Source organism: Anopheles nili, chromosome 3 (genome assembly GCF_943737925.1).
Source record: "Anopheles nili chromosome 3, idAnoNiliSN_F5_01, whole genome shotgun sequence".
Lineage (NCBI taxonomy): Eukaryota > Metazoa > Arthropoda > Insecta > Diptera > Culicidae > Anopheles > Anopheles nili.
The window spans coordinates 70,171,423-70,190,337 of record NC_071292.1 but is presented as its reverse complement, the minus strand read 5'-3'; the positions used below and the strand labels follow the sequence as shown (position 1 = coordinate 70,190,337).

The following is an 18,915-nucleotide window of genomic DNA, read 5'->3' as shown; positions in this document are numbered from 1 at the left end:
TTTTCCATGCTCATTTCCTTCTTGTCGGTAACATTCTAATAACGTCATCAACATTATCACAGTATGATTATTCTCATTTAGTATTTTTTACTTTCGTCAGAACATTTTTTAGATGCTTTTTAGTATGTGTGTCTGTGGTTTGAGTGCAATTTAGCATAAATCATTCGTTTCATTTTGCTGGGATGTTTTGCTCTCATTTTTAAATATCATTCTCAAAAGTAACGCCTCCGATCTCATACAGTACGGAGCCTTATGGTGAACATTTGTCAACCACCAATCGCCTAGTTGATTGAAGAAATGATGCAATATGGATTCTTTCTTTCGTCTTATGTTCCTGGAGCTTGCTATTCATACATACATTCAAACAATTCGTGCTTTAAGCCGTTTATGCACCGAAAAACTGGCGCTTGCTGGGGACAGTGTCCGAGATTACCGACGGGCTCTATGAAATGAAACAGTTTAGCTGTGAAAGAGGAAGAAAACACCAAAGAACTATTCACAACCGCGAACGCAAACCGTACCTAACTAAATAGCAGGCTAGCACGGGTAAGCACATTTTCTCTGGGTAGGAAAAGTTTTGCCATCATAAAAATCATAAATTAACCGTGTCTCTACTTTTCTCGTCATCCACATCGCTATGGGACGTCAACACGGTGGGTCACCGACATACAATACATGACCGTTCAACATCATCTGTTTTGGTCTTTCTCTCTCGCTTTGCTCCGCAATTGTCTATCCAATTCTTCCGTTCAACTTAGAATAAATACATTACACTGTGATGATTGCCGTGGATTTCTTTTGATTGGCATCGGAGCTTGATCAGGATGGGATGGAAATGTTTGTATGCTGGAATCATAGTTGTTTGTTTCAATTAGCTTCCCCTCTCCATCTCTTTTGATCGCTTTTTTTCTCGTGATTTCGCTTCGTGAACTGGTGGGAAATACATTAGCTCCATTGTGGTTAGTGCCTGCTTTTCGCGCAACACTCACTCTAGTTGCGGTTGCCATGAAGACAAAGGAAAGAAAACTTTAGATTGCAGCAAGGTAGACGCACACGTGCGCGTGCTTGATGTGTAAGGCTTTCGTCGATCAAAAGATATTGAAACCTCTGGGAAATTTGCGTTCGGGAGAGGCGTTGAAATCAACGAATAGAGGCTGTTCTAGCCGCAATTGGGTGGCCACACTAGTCCACAACCAAAGCGTTGCGTGGTAGCATTCGGTCTTCGGCCTTACCGACGACTACAAAGAGCGCGCACGTTGTAGATGTTGCCGCGCTTATATGTACACGAGCTGATGCCCGACGGTTGCGGTAATCTCCAGTGAGAAATGTAAAATATAATGTACGGCAAATTGCTTGTACTGCTGGGCCTTCCATTGCAGTTGTCATGGCCTATGAAACCTGAAATGGAAAATATAGCACATTAGAGCTTTCATCATCCACTAGGGAGTTTATACTCGCAAAAAAACACACACACACCTGGTAAGATGTCGACTACCTTCGTGCACGGCCATTTCGGAACTCTTGAATTCGTTCAATTCCTTGCGAATAGCGGCCTTATCCTTCGGTGTCAGGCGCGTCCACGGTTTGTCCGCCCGCCGGTCGTAATCGTGGGCCTGCGTCACCTCGATATAATCGTTGAAGCGTATGATCTTTTTCTCCTTCAGCTCGTCGACCGTTGGCCGGAAGCTGAGCTTTCGCAGCAGGTAGCGCTTCTTTTCCTCCTTCTGCTTCTTCTCCTCCGCAGGCGATTGGGCTGTGAAAGAAATGGCGCCAATCAAACGATGAATCCTCTGCCTATCGCAAAAATGCACTTACTTTTGAGAATGTTGCGCTCGACCAGCTCTTCGGCCGTGGGACGCATCGACAAACGGCGGATCAACCGAGCGCCGATCGCTTCCTTGGACTCCTGCTTCTCGTTGTCCGACTGCAACTGCAGAATGTTGCGGTTAATCAGCTCCTGCCGGTCTGGTCGAAGTGCCAGCTTGATCGAGAGACTCTCTTTGCGAGCGATTTTAGCCGCTCGGTCCGCATCGTCGTCCCGGTAGCAGATTGGCCCATCAGATTGGTCGCAATCGTCACCGGTTTCGCGGATCACGAAGGGGCGCGTATTTTCCTTGTTCTCCATCGTGCTTGGTAGGCCAATTTGGAAACGCATCGGTCGGGAACTGTGATGCGCAGGAAGAAAGAAGCTTTCATTAGCACTTGGCGGGCCAAAACCACATGCGTACGTGGGTGAGGTGGGAGTGGGATGAGGGAGAAGGGTTGATGTTTCTTTGCGGTCGATGGCAAAAACACCAAGCATTCGGTTATGGTTATGGGACACGTGGGAAATATTCAGATGATTCAAATTAATGTCATTGATTAGCGGAACAAAAACCAAACAAACACATATTACAAACAGGCATATATAACCGATGTCAATGTAAGTGAGATATATGATCCTTTTAAGGAGAAATTAAATCAATTAAATATTATTTATGCAATGAAATCGAATTCCCATAACTGTGTAAAAGGTACACACTAAAGTCCAACCATACGACGATGTACATTAATTGTGCCACCATTTCGATGCACTTGCAATTGGCATTTCGATGGCATTTGATGTTAGCGTGCATGCATGTGGTTTTGGTCCGAGACTCGTCCGTCGGAGTGGCATAGGGTAGAATTGGCTTTGGTTGAAACAGAAGCGCTCCGAATCCAAAGTCAAGCTATCAATTTTATCTTGTTTGTGCCTCGTGGCTCGTATATGTGTTATTCTTAGTGTACATTCCATGCCAAAATAGTTATGCTGTGCCGCAGAGTTAAACGATCATCCCAAAGGTTAAATACGTACGTTCTTACATGTTTTAGAGCCAAAAAGCAGTGCTTTCCGCAATATTATGATAGTGACAGGGAGGTGGAATAAACGATAAATCATTAGCAAAACAGCAAAACAACAATTAATCTGAATGATTGATTCAACGCTCGACAAGAGGTCCAGATAATGTAAACATTCGCCACGTATGAAATCCCTCACCCACATCGGGTTGATTTCTAAAATCGGGTCTTTCATGACGTTATGCATGAAACGAATCCTTCATGCCTAGCCACCGGGTGGTGTTTGGAACAGCGTAGCCTTGACGATGTTTCTGACCGGTTCCTGCTAGAAATGCCATTGCTGCGACAGCTCAAGACACTGTTTCACTTGTCTTTCCATTGTAGGTACGGGGCGCGATGGAATGGTTTTGACATACGGCAACCCAGCACGAATTTGGCCGCAGCGTATGTGACTAGAAACATTCTTACCAATCCTGTTTCAAAAGGACTAAATATGCGATGGTGGTAGTGGAGTTATTACATGATAAAACTGGGAATGCCAGAACATTTCACCAACGAAAGGCACAGCGCTGTTGGATTTCCAACCACGCATCTGGGCGGGGCACGTAAAAAGTGAAGAGACATTATCATTATAATGGAATAATTTATCAAATTTCTCCCTAAACACCAGGGACTTTGGAGTTGGGGTTTCCCGAGACAAGCCCCAAAGGACTCAGAGGAGTCAACTGTGTGGTTTTGATGGCGATATCCTTCAGAACGAGAAGACTGTTCCCGTAGTGATCAGCTCGAGAGGCTAAGGAAGGTTAGAGGTGAAAGAAAACTCCCCACAATAACGCCTTCAATTCCCGACAGGTTGGAAGCGCAGACTTGGAAAGTTAGTTGGGTAAATGCCTCCCAAATATTGCACCAGCTTCGACCCGGTCGTTGTATGGTAATGTGCATCTCGGAAACGTGCAACGTGTGTGCAGTGTCTTTGCATATTTTCAGCATTGGCTCGAGTGCTGCGAGCGCAATTCGAACAGGCGAACATAAATTTACATTCTCAGCTGTGGCTGAACCGCGAGTCCAAGGATACAGCCGTTGCTTGGGTGTACTAAGTGATAGTGCCGCGTGCTCTTGTCTTTCTTTCTGCTGCAGGCACGAGTACCGCATAGTTTTGGGTAGATTAATTATTCAAATTTTAATTCGTCCCAGCTCGGTACTCACGGAAACGGTTAGAGTACCATTCGGTCTCGTTGTGTGCAGACAGAAAAGGGTTCACGATTGATAGTGGTGCTCGAATAAAGTGTTTGTCAATTAATTACCATTGCAGAAACTCGTTTTGGGGTGTATGTATTGTTCTACATTAAAATTGGAGCGCACAATTGGACATTGTTGTAGATTGCAAATGTAGCGCATAATTTGGAAAACGGCGCAATAGTAGTTTATTAACAGGCGTTCTGAACAAAGCAATTTTATATTCTGTTGCTCGTTTCTATGCCCATCTCACAAATTTCCCATGAAATAATTAATTATCTCTAATTTATGATGCATCGTGCTATCAAATATATCTCTGCATGTTATAGCGTAAGGACTGTACACTTTCATCCTAGTCGCGACCTTTTTGCGACCGGAGACTGGGCAAAACTCTCATATATGTTCGGTTTCGTCGTTGCGTCACGTCTGTTCCTGTGGCGTAATCATGTTCCGTTCGCCTTTAGCGAAAACGAAATTGAGTTTATCGTACCAGCAACCAGCAGGCGGAGCAGCGACGCCACAGAGTGCCTAAGGCGAGTTGGTACTCCTCGCAGACACAGCTCCTTTTTGCGCAATGCCAGCGTGAAAAAGAAAGCAGAAAGAAATACATCCATTTGCCCAGCACACCCGTGCGAGAGTCAGTGCAAGTAATGGGACACGTACTGGTGTTGTATAGAATTACGCTGCAAACCGGATTGTCGGAGACAGCTCCCCGATGTACCGCGGCCAGACGGTAAACCATTTGTGCATTCTAACCATGGCACCAGAAGAACGTTTTGATTTTCTGTTGTAGATCGTTTTCTTTTTCTCTCTATTTCTATTTACAAGACACACTCGGGTTCCCGCCATTATATGGTATTTGAATAGGAGAAAATCCGTCTTAAAGGAAGCGCAAGATTTTTCGTGAGTGTGTTTTTATTAACACACTCGCATGCAGTATTAGTACTCAAGAATTATTTCACTTTACCCCTTGGATGATGTTGGAGGCAGCAATGCGTTTCATCCAGACATGATATGGCAAACATTCAGTTATCCCTAAATCTCGGAGGTCTACTGAACCTAGGTAAAATGATTTCCAGCACCAACATTATAACCAAGAATTACTGCATCTTTAATTTTCAGACGATGACTTAAATGTTACAAAATGTTAGACTGAGTTATGAGTGGATATGTTACACATGAACAAATATTTTTCATGGAAAAACAACCATCATACAAACAAGCAATCCCTTATCGCACGACACAGAAACTTCATCATTAAAGTAATCGCACCGCATTTGTAGCCAGTGGTGCTTTTCCTTGGAGGCTTCGGGTTTTGAAGTACATACACACATAAAACCCACGGTTATGTGCGGAGCGATTTATCGCCGCTCGCTAATTTCATTCATATCTCCTCCCCATATCCCAGCGGAAGCGCACGATGTCGGAATATTAGATTTCTTCATTCTTCCACGCTAGGCTCAGTAGAGCCGAGCCTAAGGTGCCCACCAGCCGTCGAAACGGGCAAGATGGATTCGCCTCAAGGTACGTCGTAACTCCCAGGACACTAACGTATAAAGGTCTATTTTCTCTTTCATTCACCATCGCTCTTTCGTTCTCTCACTCGCTCACTCAACCGGCACGAATGTTTTGAGCGTCCGTTTCTGTCAGGTTTCTTGGAGTATTCATTCATGTTCTTCCTTGATGCCCATGAATGGGGCAGCCCGCCTCCCTGGGGGCGTTTGGCGAGAGAAATTAACACTTTCTGTCGTGTCGGAGCCCGCCCGGTTCGCGAAAGCTCGCGTTTGCTTCAGCCTGCCGGGAGGATTGCGCCTTTCGGGGGATAAATTTGTATGCACCGTATCAAAATCAGACAGCTCTTTTGCCTGCTCGCACTAGACCACTTTCATCTTCAGCACCTTAGGCATTTGTACAGCTGACGCTGGTGATACTCCGGCAGAAGTTTTGACTCGGAGAATTGCATAACAAGAGCAGAACAATGAGCATTTTATTCGAAATGTACCGCTAGATGTAGCCAAGAATTAAACACAAAGTAACACGTTCGAATCATTCGTATGTTATTTGTTCAAGAATTCCCCCGGTACAGTCAACAAACCTTGTTTACTCAGTACAGCTGCCAAATGGAAAATATATGCCGAGGCAAAGTTTGCAAAGACGTGCTTGATCCTATTTTCAAACGTTAATACTGCCAACCTAAACCCATCATTACGGAAGCAGACGGAAGCGGCTCTCCGGTCGCGCATAAATCATAACGTGCTTATATTGCCACGCGTTTCGTACCATGGCAGCGCACTGGTACGTGATCGCGTCTGGAGAAAAATAAGCTCAAATTTACTTCCTGATTGCAAACTGGTTGTCCTTGGACCTTAGCAGGAGAGTTTTTATTTTCACGCGAGTTGGAACTCGAAACGCTTATACCAAGGTTTTCACTTCTCGAAAGGCGAAACTAATGGACGCATGTTACAATATTGTAACGAAACAGAATTCTCCACAAAACTAATCCTTCCAAATATTGCTCAGTAACCTCCGGTTGTGTGCCAACGGTTGCGGAAGTGGTGTTGCAACTTCTCGAGGAGGTCGGGGTTTGTAGCTAATTAAAAGTGTTACCGAAAGTCACCAGAATGCTTTCGCTGCTCGCTTTGTTTTTCCACGCCCCGAGGGGCTCGTCATTTTACGGCGTACACCTGGCGCGCACAAGAGATGAGCTTTCGAAACGGTGCTAAAGCAGTTAACTGCAGAATGGCCCAGGAGAATATTTAAATTAGTCACGAATCCGCGCCTCGCGGTTAGCTCTGGTGACGCATTTCGGTGGTGTGCCTGGTATGCGTGACTGCAGTGAGTGGAGCTGCAGAGCGTCCAGAGAAAGGCGGAAGTTTTAATGGAAAATTTATTCATAGTTGACAAAAATCCTACTTGGTAGGTGTTTATAGATATCACGCAATTCTTAATGAGGAACAATTTTTCATTGTATTTCATTAGAGGCTGATAATCGATCATTATTGAACGTTAAATAAAATGTTGGAATTATTTTCGTCGAGATAGTGAAGCAGTCGAAAAGCATGATTCCGCATTCAATATCATGTCTAATAACGCCGCTACGTTAAGGGATTATTTGGCAAAGCTTAAAACAAAATCTTCGAAAGTTCCTCCCTGTCCAATGTTATCCGTAGATATGGGCGTTTAATATAGAAAATAGCCAAACGATAAAAAGGACCAATAAAAATAATGGCAACACGAGGTGCAACGGTCAAAGGTGTTGTAAAAACTTTCGCCATCTAGCTGAATGGATAGCGAAACTTTTCGCCAGATTTGAGCGACCGGAGCTTTGCAAACTGTAACCCCGCTAAGAGGGTGATGGTGATTCGTTAGACAGATTAACAGAATGGTCCCGAATGCCACCGAAATACAACCCGTTTTTGTTGTTTTATGAGCGAGAAAAGGTTCCCCACAAATGGGCCACTAAATATCATAAATATTCATTTTGGAACAATTTGCTAACACATCTTGACTGCTTTTTGTATATAGCTTTCACCAGGAAAAGAACTTTTCATGTCACGTTAAATACTTGCTAGGCTCACGGTCTCGGGTTGCTGCTGACAGACATCACTCGTAGAACTCCTTCTTCCGTTCTCCTGCAAAACGTCAGCTACATTTAAAGCTGAAGCTTAACTCGAGAGTTACCGCGGCTCATCCCCCATGCGGAGCAAATTTGGTTTGGAATAGAAAAAATCCAAACACTCGAACACACGCACAAACTTTATCAAATGCTTGTCAGGGCGGCAAACAATATACATCCTGTGTAGTGATTGACAAAGTTTATGGCTTGGCGGCTGTTCCTTTCCACAGCGATGAAGCTAGATTAGAACGGATTCGTTTGCCGACCGATCCTGCCGTATGTCACAAATGTTAGCCGTCTCCCGCTATGTTACAACAATAGATTTTAGCTATCGGGGTGATGCTAGATCGGAGAACCAACGATTTTCCCGGGACCCAAGATAATCTAGCTCGGATTAAATGAGATGAAAATGAAACTGTTTCCAGAGAATTGTTCCTACATCGTAGCTTTTTGGCTGGACCCAAGAAGCTATCTTCGGACTTTTTTCTTCTAACTATGCTATACAAACTACCAACCAGGGCCGGACCCTCGCATTAATATTAGCTGCAAAAGTGTCAAGCGTATCTCCGAACCTTCTGCTTCCTTCAACCGCCATTTCGGCTCTAGGTTTGATTCGCATTTTATGCGACGCCACGGTGCACTCATGCCGTGCTGGAACGATAAACGTGCCCAACCATAGGATGTGCGTGAAGCTCTAACTAAAGCTGTGAGGTGCGCTACCAAATAGCTCGTGGTCGGCCAATGCTAATCCAATTAATGCTGTACGTGCCACAAGCAAAAAGCCAGCACGTGATGGAAAGCGAACGCAGGGCTCTATATTCTGGTGCCAGGGCATCATGCACCCTACGTGGGAAAGGAGTGGAGCGAATATTGCGATGCGATGCACGAATGCACGCTTTTGTTTGCACATTATGAGTGGAAATTATGAGTCGCATGTGGCCAAACAAAACTCAACATTAAAGCCAAGTATTCAATCGATCTATGAAATCAAACGACATTAATTCGTGTAGATCTGTGATTTTTTTCGTGTAAATGTAATTTATAATGAGAATAAGAAAAAAAAATAGAGTTTGTAACAAAATCGAAGTGGTTAACTTAAGAACTAAACAATCAAACAATCCATCTGGTTAATAAATTAATTCACCAAAGAAGAAAACAAACACTCCTGCCACAATGGGTGGTAAGTAATGGGCCAGGGGATGCAATACTGACAGTAACCAAAAATAGGAATGAAGTAGAAAATGCAAAATAAAACACAAGAGGAAAGATAATAAACAACATCTGAAATTACCATATTCTAATCCGTGGTCGTAAAACTGGCCTAAAATGTACAGAAACGAATGTTGATTTTGGTTGTTGAAATAGTTACAGTACACACGCGGACGGGGTGACAGATGCGGAGGAAACAAGATAGAAAGAGAGAAATGTAAACGAGATACGGAATGAGACAAAACGGTACGATAGTTGATAGAGAGCTGATAAAGAACATGGAAAGAAAAAGAAAGTGTGTATTTGTGTAGTTGATGCAATTTCGGTAAAATAATACCAAAAATTTAAAATGAGAAAAACCAATGGTTTTCAAAAATGAGAGGTTCCTATTTAGACAGAAAGGAATCGGCCTTTAGAAAAGCTTCTAATAATAGGAATTTTAAACGTGAGACACGTATTTTTGAATCTGTACAGTTGGTTGGAACAGAAACAAATCAAAAAGAAACTAATAAGACTAACACAGAGAAACATGTACATGTACAGGACATGAACAAGTCATGTCATGAAAGGCTCTTTAAAAATGGCGATTGACAAAGAGCTACAAGACTACTGTTGGGGATTCTTTGTTGGGAAATTTATTCTAAATGATTGAGTACGTACAAAACGAAATATTCGAGCAGCTATAAAGGATTCAAGGGCCACACACTAGAAGGTGCCACAAACTCAGGGAAAACCGTGCTCAAACTCTACCGATCTACCAAGTAAAACACCGACATACGTCTGTGTGAGAAGGGCGCGCGATATCAATGATCAGGGAGCAATGAAGGGTTACAGATAGAGAGAGCACGATCGAAGGAACATGTGCGACATGGGGTAAGTGATCCGGGAAAACTTAAGTGGAAAACAAGTCCCTAAAAAAATAAAACCGAAACATTCTCTCTACCAACAACGTTCTCTAATCGGTCTCTCTTTCTATGAGCGCATTGGCCAGGCGGAAGAGGCACTTCTTCGACCTGCATGGATGTCCTTAGGGAGTTTGGGTGGGAAGTAGCGGTCACTTACTTGATCGTGGCTGCCGCCGGAGGGTTCGTATCGTACCGCACCGCCAGGGCTCGATTGTCCTGGGTTGGGGTGCCCGGATTCGAGCCCTTCTTCTTCAGCGCAGACTTCAATGGCACCGCGTTAATGTTAGGCTCCTTCGCCGGGATTTCGTCGATGCGGTTCGTATCGATATTCGGATTCGGCTGTGACATCGGGTACATGTAGTCTTCGTCCGAATCGACCTCCTCTTGATCATTGTTTTCATGATCTGTAATGGCGAATAGTATGCAATAAAAGTATTAACGAAAAATGATAACAGATTACAAGCAATTAAGAGCATATTGGAATGAATTTCTCGGGAGAGGTAAATGAATATGACAAGGGATGAATGTTGTCGCTATGAATGAATTGTTTTGATGAGATTTAAAACTCTCTAGTAAATCCATAGAACTTTTAAATAAATATCGTCCTTTGAATTACATTAAAATTACTACTCAGCGATCCGTCAACACCCTCTTCTTTTAGCTCTTTAACAGGTCTTCGTTTCCATTTATTTTTGTCACTGATTTTGTATGGATTAATTTTGACGTGATTTAGCGGAAAATTACATCCACACCGTGTGTATACGAATCACACGTGCATTCGTGTGTCTACGATGACGACACTCTGGCCGTTACGACGAACGAACGCGCTCGCCGCGTTTGACGTAGCTGTGGCGGAAAACACAAATTCCCATCTAAATTCCGTGAGTGAGGAGCTCATGTTTTTTTTTCTTCTGTTTTTGACCGGCATTTACGTGGATGAGTTTGTTTTTGGGCGACCCTTTTTTTTCGCCACCATGCTTCATTCAAGCGGCGGCGAGCTCGCTAAACGGAAAACAGACACCCGTTTCCGTGTGCCGTTGCGCACATGTGGAAAAGCCAACCGGACGGAGATTTCATTCATTGAATGGCCTCCGTCCTTTGCCTACATCCCAGGGGCGGGAGGAGCGTGCTTCCCGGAGGAAAATTAAAAACAATAAACCCTCGCCGCAATATGGCGAGCAGCGAAAATTTTGCCAAACGAAAACCCCCACCGAAAACGCCACTTCCGACTGAATGCTGCTACCAACACGAGCCCGACGCGAGCGGTGGATAAATAAATTTATTACCCGTTGTCTGGTGGAGCTGATTAGCAGCAGATAAACCTCGTCCGATAGGCAACTTTATATAAACAGTTTTCGCAAAGGGACTCCAACCGTTGTTCCGCCGTTTTTGGATGCCAGCCGTACATTCGCCCAACCGGGCGTTGTTGCTGGGGCAACACTTTACCATCCATCAACGGCTTGGCGGCCCGGTATGCGATAGAATATAATTATCCGAGTCGCTGGGGCGTATTTTGTTTCGTACCACCGTCTGGGATGCCGATACCCACACCCACGCTGGTTGGGATCGTTTTGGAAGGTTGCGCAGGGCTCAAATTTGCAGCTTCTGCTCGAGCGAGCTTAACAACACACCGAATACGTCAGTGTAACACCGGTGGGTTGAGAGCAAGGTGCGATTTACATGTACAGCAATAGTGGCAGACTCATCACGTTGAAACACTTTTCTTTTTGTAAATTTTGCCTCTCCCCTGCTACGGAAGTCGACGGTTTATTTGGCGACCATCATCGTCCCGGTGGGCGAGGATGTGCTTATTTAGCATTTCTCTACCAAACCCACGAATTCCCACTTAATTCGAATGAATTAAGATGTTATGTTTACAAGCAAACAACAATAGTGGAATTTGAAATAAAGCAACAAAAAAAAACTAATGGCCTCTTAAAGAGAGTATGAAAAAATTAAAATAAATTTAAAGTACTGTTTCTAAAAATACAAAAAAGTGCCGGGTCCAAATCAAATATAGCAGAGTTTTATTTTTAGGGTAAAAAACCCAACCCGTTAGCCCATTTCTATTCAAGGGTTAACACATTCCAACGAACCACCCGCCAAACGGCAACACGCGTTAGCAAGCCGCTAACATCCTGTTGCATAACTTTAAAAATTCGCCAGTAAACGAAACACGAGACGCGATCGAGTAGCGCTCGCTTGAAGGCAATATGGCAACGCAAAAGAGCATTTGAGGTGAGGTTTGTGGTCCAGAAACGAAGCGAAAAAGAAGACAAAAAACACACCCACACACGCGACGAAACCGGACCACCGGAAACATACGTCGATCGATGGGTCTCCGCTGCTCACTCTCATGTGTATATGGGAGCTTTCCCAACACGTTTGGGGGAGGTGGGTTTTCCATGACAGTTAAAATCCACTGCCAAACCCGCGCCATGAATTTGGGGCAGTGAAATTGTTTGTAAACGATTATGTTTCGGGCACAAACGCATTTGAATTACAAATATAACGTCGCATTCGCGGGAGTGGCGTCGTTATGGGAGAGAAGCTTTTGAAAAATCGGTATGAATTAATCATTTGCATTCGGGATGCAAAGTAAGCTCAGTTTGTCGTTTCTAGCAAATGTTTTCGTCATGCAAACGTTATGAAAATGCATGCAAGTAGAGAGCAGTCTTTTTTTTTAAATGCTCGTACACATGTTCCACATGTTGGTTAAATTCCGTTCTGTCAGTCGTAGTAACATATAACGGACAAATATTGTATAGAGCGCGGAGTGTACCTTAAACGAGGGTTAATAATAATAGATAAATAACACAAATGATACATAACAAAATGTTCAAAAATCACTACCACTTGGAACTGATAATCTAAGCAAAAGATGAGATGATGATGAGTTTGATTACACTGACATCAACTTCGTGTCATGTGTAAAATAATAGTAAACCTGTTGAACAACCGCCCTTTAGCAGTTGTATTCACTTGATTAGTACCGATCGTTCCTAAACGGAAGAACGTGCCTGTCTGCTGAAATCATCAAACGCCTAAAAATGCCATCAAGCGGAACAAATTCGGCAATGCATCTCGCGAGCACATTTGGCACGTCCCACATGCGGACACAGACACACACACAAACACACGAACGAAGGTGCACAGTGCAGCCAGCAAAGCGAACGTGTTGCATCACAGTTGCATGTTCGCGAAAGCGGGACGACGCTTGTGTTGTCGGTGCTAGAAGCATTAGTGTGCTGGTAGTGAAGCAAAACGCGCATCGATACCACGGTGCAATAAGGACGGTTTTCACACGAGTTTTCTTTACGCAAGCTAAAGAGAAAGCAATCTATGCCATAGAATAGCCGCGAGAATGGCATAGAACTCGGTTCCGGAATGCTCCGGAAGGTGCTGTACGTGACGCGTTTCCAATTTCCGGTACGCGCATGGAACCGCCCGCAGGGTTTTCCGGCCACTTCCGTTATCCTTTTCTGATAGCGTTTTTCGCTCATTCCTTCTAGAGAGCCAGCAAGATTGAGCATGTTTTCGCTTCAACCACTCATGCTGCAAAAACGTAAGCTTTTGCTAACTCTAACTCTGCGACTAGTGGGCGCTACTGGCTACTGAGAGCTACTAGGTGTAAAAGGTGTGGTGGTAGTGATGGTGTTAGTGGTTCGCTGTACTTACCGTCGTAGTCGTAATCGTTCATATCTAACGGTATAATGTTACTCATAATACTACTATTGCTACCAGTGGAATGCACGTTCGGTGGTTGGCCTACGCCTGCGATCCCGCCACCGCCACTACTGCTTCCGCCGCCAACGCCACCTCCTACTCCCATCACCCCGAGTCCGACGACGATTCCGCCTCCTCCACCGCCTCCACCATGCGACCGGACACCCGCGAGGGTGGGACTGGGCGTGGAGAACATGGGTGGCGGTGGGATCGGGCCAATCTCCGACACCGGAATCGGTGGTTCCGGCAACTCCGACAGCACGATATGGTTCGGTAACCCGTGGTGCCCGTGTGCGTGCCCATGACCGCCTCCGTGTTGCTGGGCCGCGGCCGCAGCCGCCAGCTGCTGTTGCTGGGCTTGCTGCTGGTGGTGTTGCTGGAGCTGCTGCTGGAGCGCTTGGTGGTGGTGCTGAGCTTGGAGAGATTGCGTTGCCTGCTGCAGCTGGTGGTGCTGCAACTGTTGTTGCTGCTGCTGTTGACCGTCATTGGCCGGCGGTGGTGTTTTCCTTTGATTATCTTGAACTGCCGGGACGGCGGGAAAGAGATCGAAATGGAAAGCAGATGGACGTAGAGAGAGAGAGAGAGAGAGAACAGGAAGAAAGAAAACGAAGAAAGAAAAAAAAAGAAATGTTTCCGTTAGTTATGTTTGATAAATATGCGAGAGAGGTTTTTCTTTTCTACGCGCCTCAACTAATGGCCTTCTCGTTGCTCTACTTGTTGGATTATGTACGTTTTGCACGACCCGGCGACTATTTTTTGTAGGAAATGGCATTTTTAGAGCATATTGTAGCCAGGAAAAATGTCCTTTCGTACCGTAGAGTGGCAGCAAATATGGCATTATAATTCATGTATCAACAAAAATTTACCATCTTAGCAATTACAAAAGTGATTTAAATTTACAAGCAATAATTTATAACAAATTTCCATGAAATAAAAACTACTAGCCTAACAAGATATTTAATACAAAATCATGTGTTTATCTCAAAACCAAAATAAATCAATTTTATCTTAGAATTAACGTACAAAACTGTGTTAATTTACATCCGATAAGTCTCATGTTTGATCTACACTCTACTCTCAGTTCAAGCACAATATGTAACTTATGTAAAATTCTCCAGATTAGAGCTTTGCATTCTGTACAGAGGATTTAATCAATTTACAACCTTAAGCTTGTCTATAACTCATTCGTTTATAAAGAATTTAGCAAGCTGAACTGAAACATTGTGTAAGTCAGATGTTGGCTCTTTAGATATTATTCAAAAATTTGTTCAAAACCAATAATAAGAAAAAACAACTTCATTTAATTCAACGATAACGTCGCGGACGTGTTTGATTTTCCCCACGGAGTGGTCAATGAAAACGCGCAACCACTCGAGTGGTGTTTGGATTATTCCTACAAGCATTCCTTACAGTTCATACTTACAACCATCACCGTGATAGCAGACAATCCGTCGCGTGAGCTTCGACGGGCCCAAACTGTTTGGACGCTCCGGTTTGGCTTGCTGCGGATGTTGCGACACGATTGCATATCCTGCGCTGCCTCCGCTGGCACCTCCACCGACAACCACACCACCGTTACCAGTGGCACTGCCGCCACCACCGTCGGATGTCCCAGTCGCACCGATGCCAGGACCTCCCCCAGCTGACCCACCAGAGGACGAGCTGCCAACGTTGCCACCACCATCGTGATGGTGATGGCGACCGCCGTCAAACTTGTCCTTGCGCGATTCTGCCCCAACCCATGCGTTGGGTGGAAAGCGAGTGTTGGTTGGATCGAGCGTAATGTGTTAGATACGATTGGCAGCATATTTCGTATCGTTTCGTTCGCGCGTTGGACAACAAAAGATAATAACCAGAACGCAAAAACAAAACAAAAACAGTGCCCAACCAGTGGCGGTGCAGGCGCGCGTGACCAAAGCGTTACGGTGGGGTGGCGGGTGTTTGTGGTGGTGTGCGAGAGAAAGAGCGTTATGTCGAAGTTTAAAATTGAGTTTTCCAAAACACGATCGCAGCGTTGCGGACAGTTGCGGGCGCGGTGTGCAATGGTTACGATAGCATGAGTGTTAATTCATTTAAAGAGACATTTTGGCAACCATGCGCACGCGAGAAGCGATTCGATCGAAATTGGGCACACAGGCGCGATTGCGATCATCAGAAGATCGGTGGGAAGATAAGAAAAAGAGACACAAATTCATGTTACAGGGTAGCGAAAGCAAACGGGTGCGTGTATGAAGGATGAATTCGACATAGGATGATGAGAGCGTTACGGTGGCGTTATGATACAAATGGTATGAGTTGAAAGCGATGAATGAGTTAAGACAAACCGAGAGATGAGCTGATGATATTCATCGTAAGGGAATGTACCTAGGGTGCTTCATTGTTACGAGAGCATAATAAATACCCTCGAGATGCATTTACTCTTTGTACAGGTGCATTTTATTCTAGGAAAGCCATCTAAATTTAGTATCTGCTACGCGATTATCCAGACTATCCGTGGTCAACGCTAGCCGTTGGATGGAGCATTATGCACAGTCATCTAAGGTTGACTACTTTAAACGAAATAGTAAGTCGCACTACGCTACGACGTGAAACTAAAGCAATCGTTTCGAAAATCGAGTCCGAATGGTCTACCATTAAGCTAGGGAAAATGAACAAAACGCAAATTGCGTTTTTTTTCCCTCATAACTGTACTCAATTCTAACGAGCCATTAGCGCACTTTTTCTTTCTCTCAAACGTTGTGCTTCGAAATGTATGAATTTGCTAAAAAGAAAGCGCTTAGGATTGTGGTTCCTCGAGGACGTTGAGCAATTCCAAGCAACCGTGGCCATTTGCTAGCCCACTGTACGAAGTGATTTGAAGATACCGTTGGCTACCCTTAATGGGAGAGAATTAAATTGTCACACCGTAACAAAAGCGAACGAGAAGCGCGCATTTAGCTTTCTCACTAACCGTTCACCGGAAACACGGCGAACTCGGGCGAAATGCCGCCTTGACGGCGGAACTTTTCGCGCTCATTACGGACTATCCGCTGGCAGCCTCCGTTCGGAGCTGATAACATGTACGTGAAAGTTGGACGGGCATTAATAAACGAACACGGTGACATGTTCGTGGTTATAATTACCCTACTTCTCGCGCTGCCTACGGCCAATGGGTAAAGTTTTCTGTTGCGGCAGTGAAACACACATACGCGTGGGCTCGTTCGCTTGCCCGAGAGGTTCAGGCTTGTTTGGTATTTTTCACCAAAATTGTGTTAATGCGATGTTTAGGGCAACGTAGGGCGACAAACGAGGACGACGAATCTGGGCCGGCTTTTGTCGCGGTAGCATTTAGGCTAGGGAAGGGATGCATACATTTTCCTCCTTCGCGCATATAATGATGAATGTTTGACATTTTCGTGTACAATATTTCAGTCATCAAGTGCTAGTAGTCTTTTAGCATTACGTTTGAAGCGAATTTCGCGAGCATTTAAATAATTAAAGCCAATTAAAGTATGGCCAAATTGACGCCAATTATTCAACATGAATTAACAATGTAATATTTTAAATTATGCTTTAATGGCCAATCACCATTCATCTTGACCTGTGATGGTTGTTCCTGAGAAGCGAAAACGAAACCGGTTGTGTGAGTGCTTCAGAGAAGTCGAACAGTTTGCTGGCACGTGTGCTATATTTTTAAATTTATTTCTCCAACTCTTTCTCTTTTTTTACAGCTGCCAGAAAGGAAATGAAAAATCTGTAGGGTTTATAAGTACCAATCGACTACATTTTTTTGAAAAAGCATATCCGAACATTACTTGAAATTATTGACTAATTGAGTTTCTTGGCACACAACGCAAATCTAAACTATAAAAATCTATTTGCTTACACATCAGTGTACAAGACGGAAAAGCAAAATAATCTAACGAAACATTTTGATCGACAGATACGGTAATTAAAATTAATTGAAAAATGAAGGCGTTCAGCAACCATAGATCGTTTCAATATGTTTTCCATTCGCTTTCACCGGCAAGGAAATGACGTTTTGCATTTTATTTTGGCTGCAAAGATAAGTAGTGTTTACGTCTGAACGGCAAGCTGCTGCTCATCCTACGTCTGTTTGTTTGTTTACTCTGACTTTGAACTGCAACGCTCCATATGCACTCCTAGATGGGTAGATAACCGGATGTGGGGAGCGAAAAGAATTTCATGTAAAATCCTAAAGCAATATGGTGGGTTTTTGACAAAAACAAAATATTACACTCGAGAGAGCAACGCTTATTGTAGCTGAAATGGCAAGGAGCCCAAATTAAAAGCGTCAGCTTCGTTGCAATAAATTGTCTACCTTTAACAGAGATAGAAGTTATCATGAGACAATCACCGCACGCAAATATTTCTGCTATAAAATATTCTATTTTAGGAAAAGCGCGCTGCCAAAAAGCATTCCCATTTACGTTATTTATCGCGCTCGCATAGCTTCGGGGGAGCGGCGGTCCGATTTGCATACTCGCTTCTCTTTGCCGATCGTCACGAATACGGCAACACTGGTACGTAGGAAACAATGTTTGGCACGCTGGCGAGTTGGCCAGATAAAAGCAGCCAGGACGCATCTACATATTTCATACCGTTAGCTTCGATAATGCACACCCCATCGGTCGGTATGCCGTGCGCGAAATGAAGTAAGGTTCCAGGGAAGGGATTGAAGGACAACAAGTAGCATAGCACGGCAATAACAACACACTCCGCTCCATAGTAACAAGCATAAATAACGAATTTCATAGCACCCCGATCGGTCGGCTGGGCCGTTGGGGAAATAGGTGGAATATTTATCATACACATTCGGTGTCACATACGCGTTGGTTGGCCCACAGGAAGGAGCTGCTTTTTATGTGTATGCATACACAAAAGCGAACTCTCGGTGGACGGGAAACATCGCAAAGTAAAACAACACTATGCTTCGGTGAAGATTCTCTTGCAGGCATTTTAGCTAAGAAGGAGAAAAAACAACCCATCATAAAAGAAGAATTTCGTTGCATGTCCTTTCACACTGTGTGCCGGCTATGCAGAAGAATCGAGTTTTTTTTCTATTTCACGAATAATGTATGCTCCAAGTTCGACGTCGTCTATCGTCGACAGGAATGTTATGTGCAGGCTTCCCTTTCTTTCGACAAAGATTAAGCCTAAGCCTCTACCACACGCAAGCGTTACGACAACCGGACGTCTGGTTTTCAGTGTCACTGTCAATGTCAAACGGGTACTAACCCGGACCCGGTGGATCGTGCATTGCAAAATAGGCGGACTGGTACGTTTATTTTTTGCTCCTTCGCCAAGTGCGCGAAATATGCAACCGCGGTGTGGTTTGCGTTGAGACTGCTACCAAACCCTTAGAGCATTTTGCCAACTTGTCACTTGTCTCTCATTATCGCATTT

The 18,915-nt window shown here is 44.3% G+C and overlaps 1 protein-coding gene across 1 annotated transcript in view; it reads right to left on the bottom strand.

The window, feature by feature from the left end:
• Positions 1–1,213: 1,213 nt before the first annotated feature.
• LOC128727482 (homeotic protein female sterile) overlaps positions 1,214–18,915 on the bottom strand; it is a 96,158-nt gene continuing 78,456 nt past the window's right edge. The window contains exons 6-11 of the mRNA XM_053821400.1: positions 13,462–14,031; positions 9,941–10,187; positions 8,961–8,990; positions 1,816–2,165; positions 1,477–1,753; positions 1,214–1,398 (exon numbers count right to left, since the gene is read on the bottom strand). Coding sequence (XP_053677375.1) covers positions 1,383–1,398; positions 1,477–1,753; positions 1,816–2,165; positions 8,961–8,990; positions 9,941–10,187; positions 13,462–14,031 — 1,490 coding nt within the window. The 3' untranslated portion in view covers positions 1,214–1,382. The remainder of the gene's footprint in view (positions 1,399–1,476; positions 1,754–1,815; positions 2,166–8,960; positions 8,991–9,940; positions 10,188–13,461; positions 14,032–18,915) is intronic.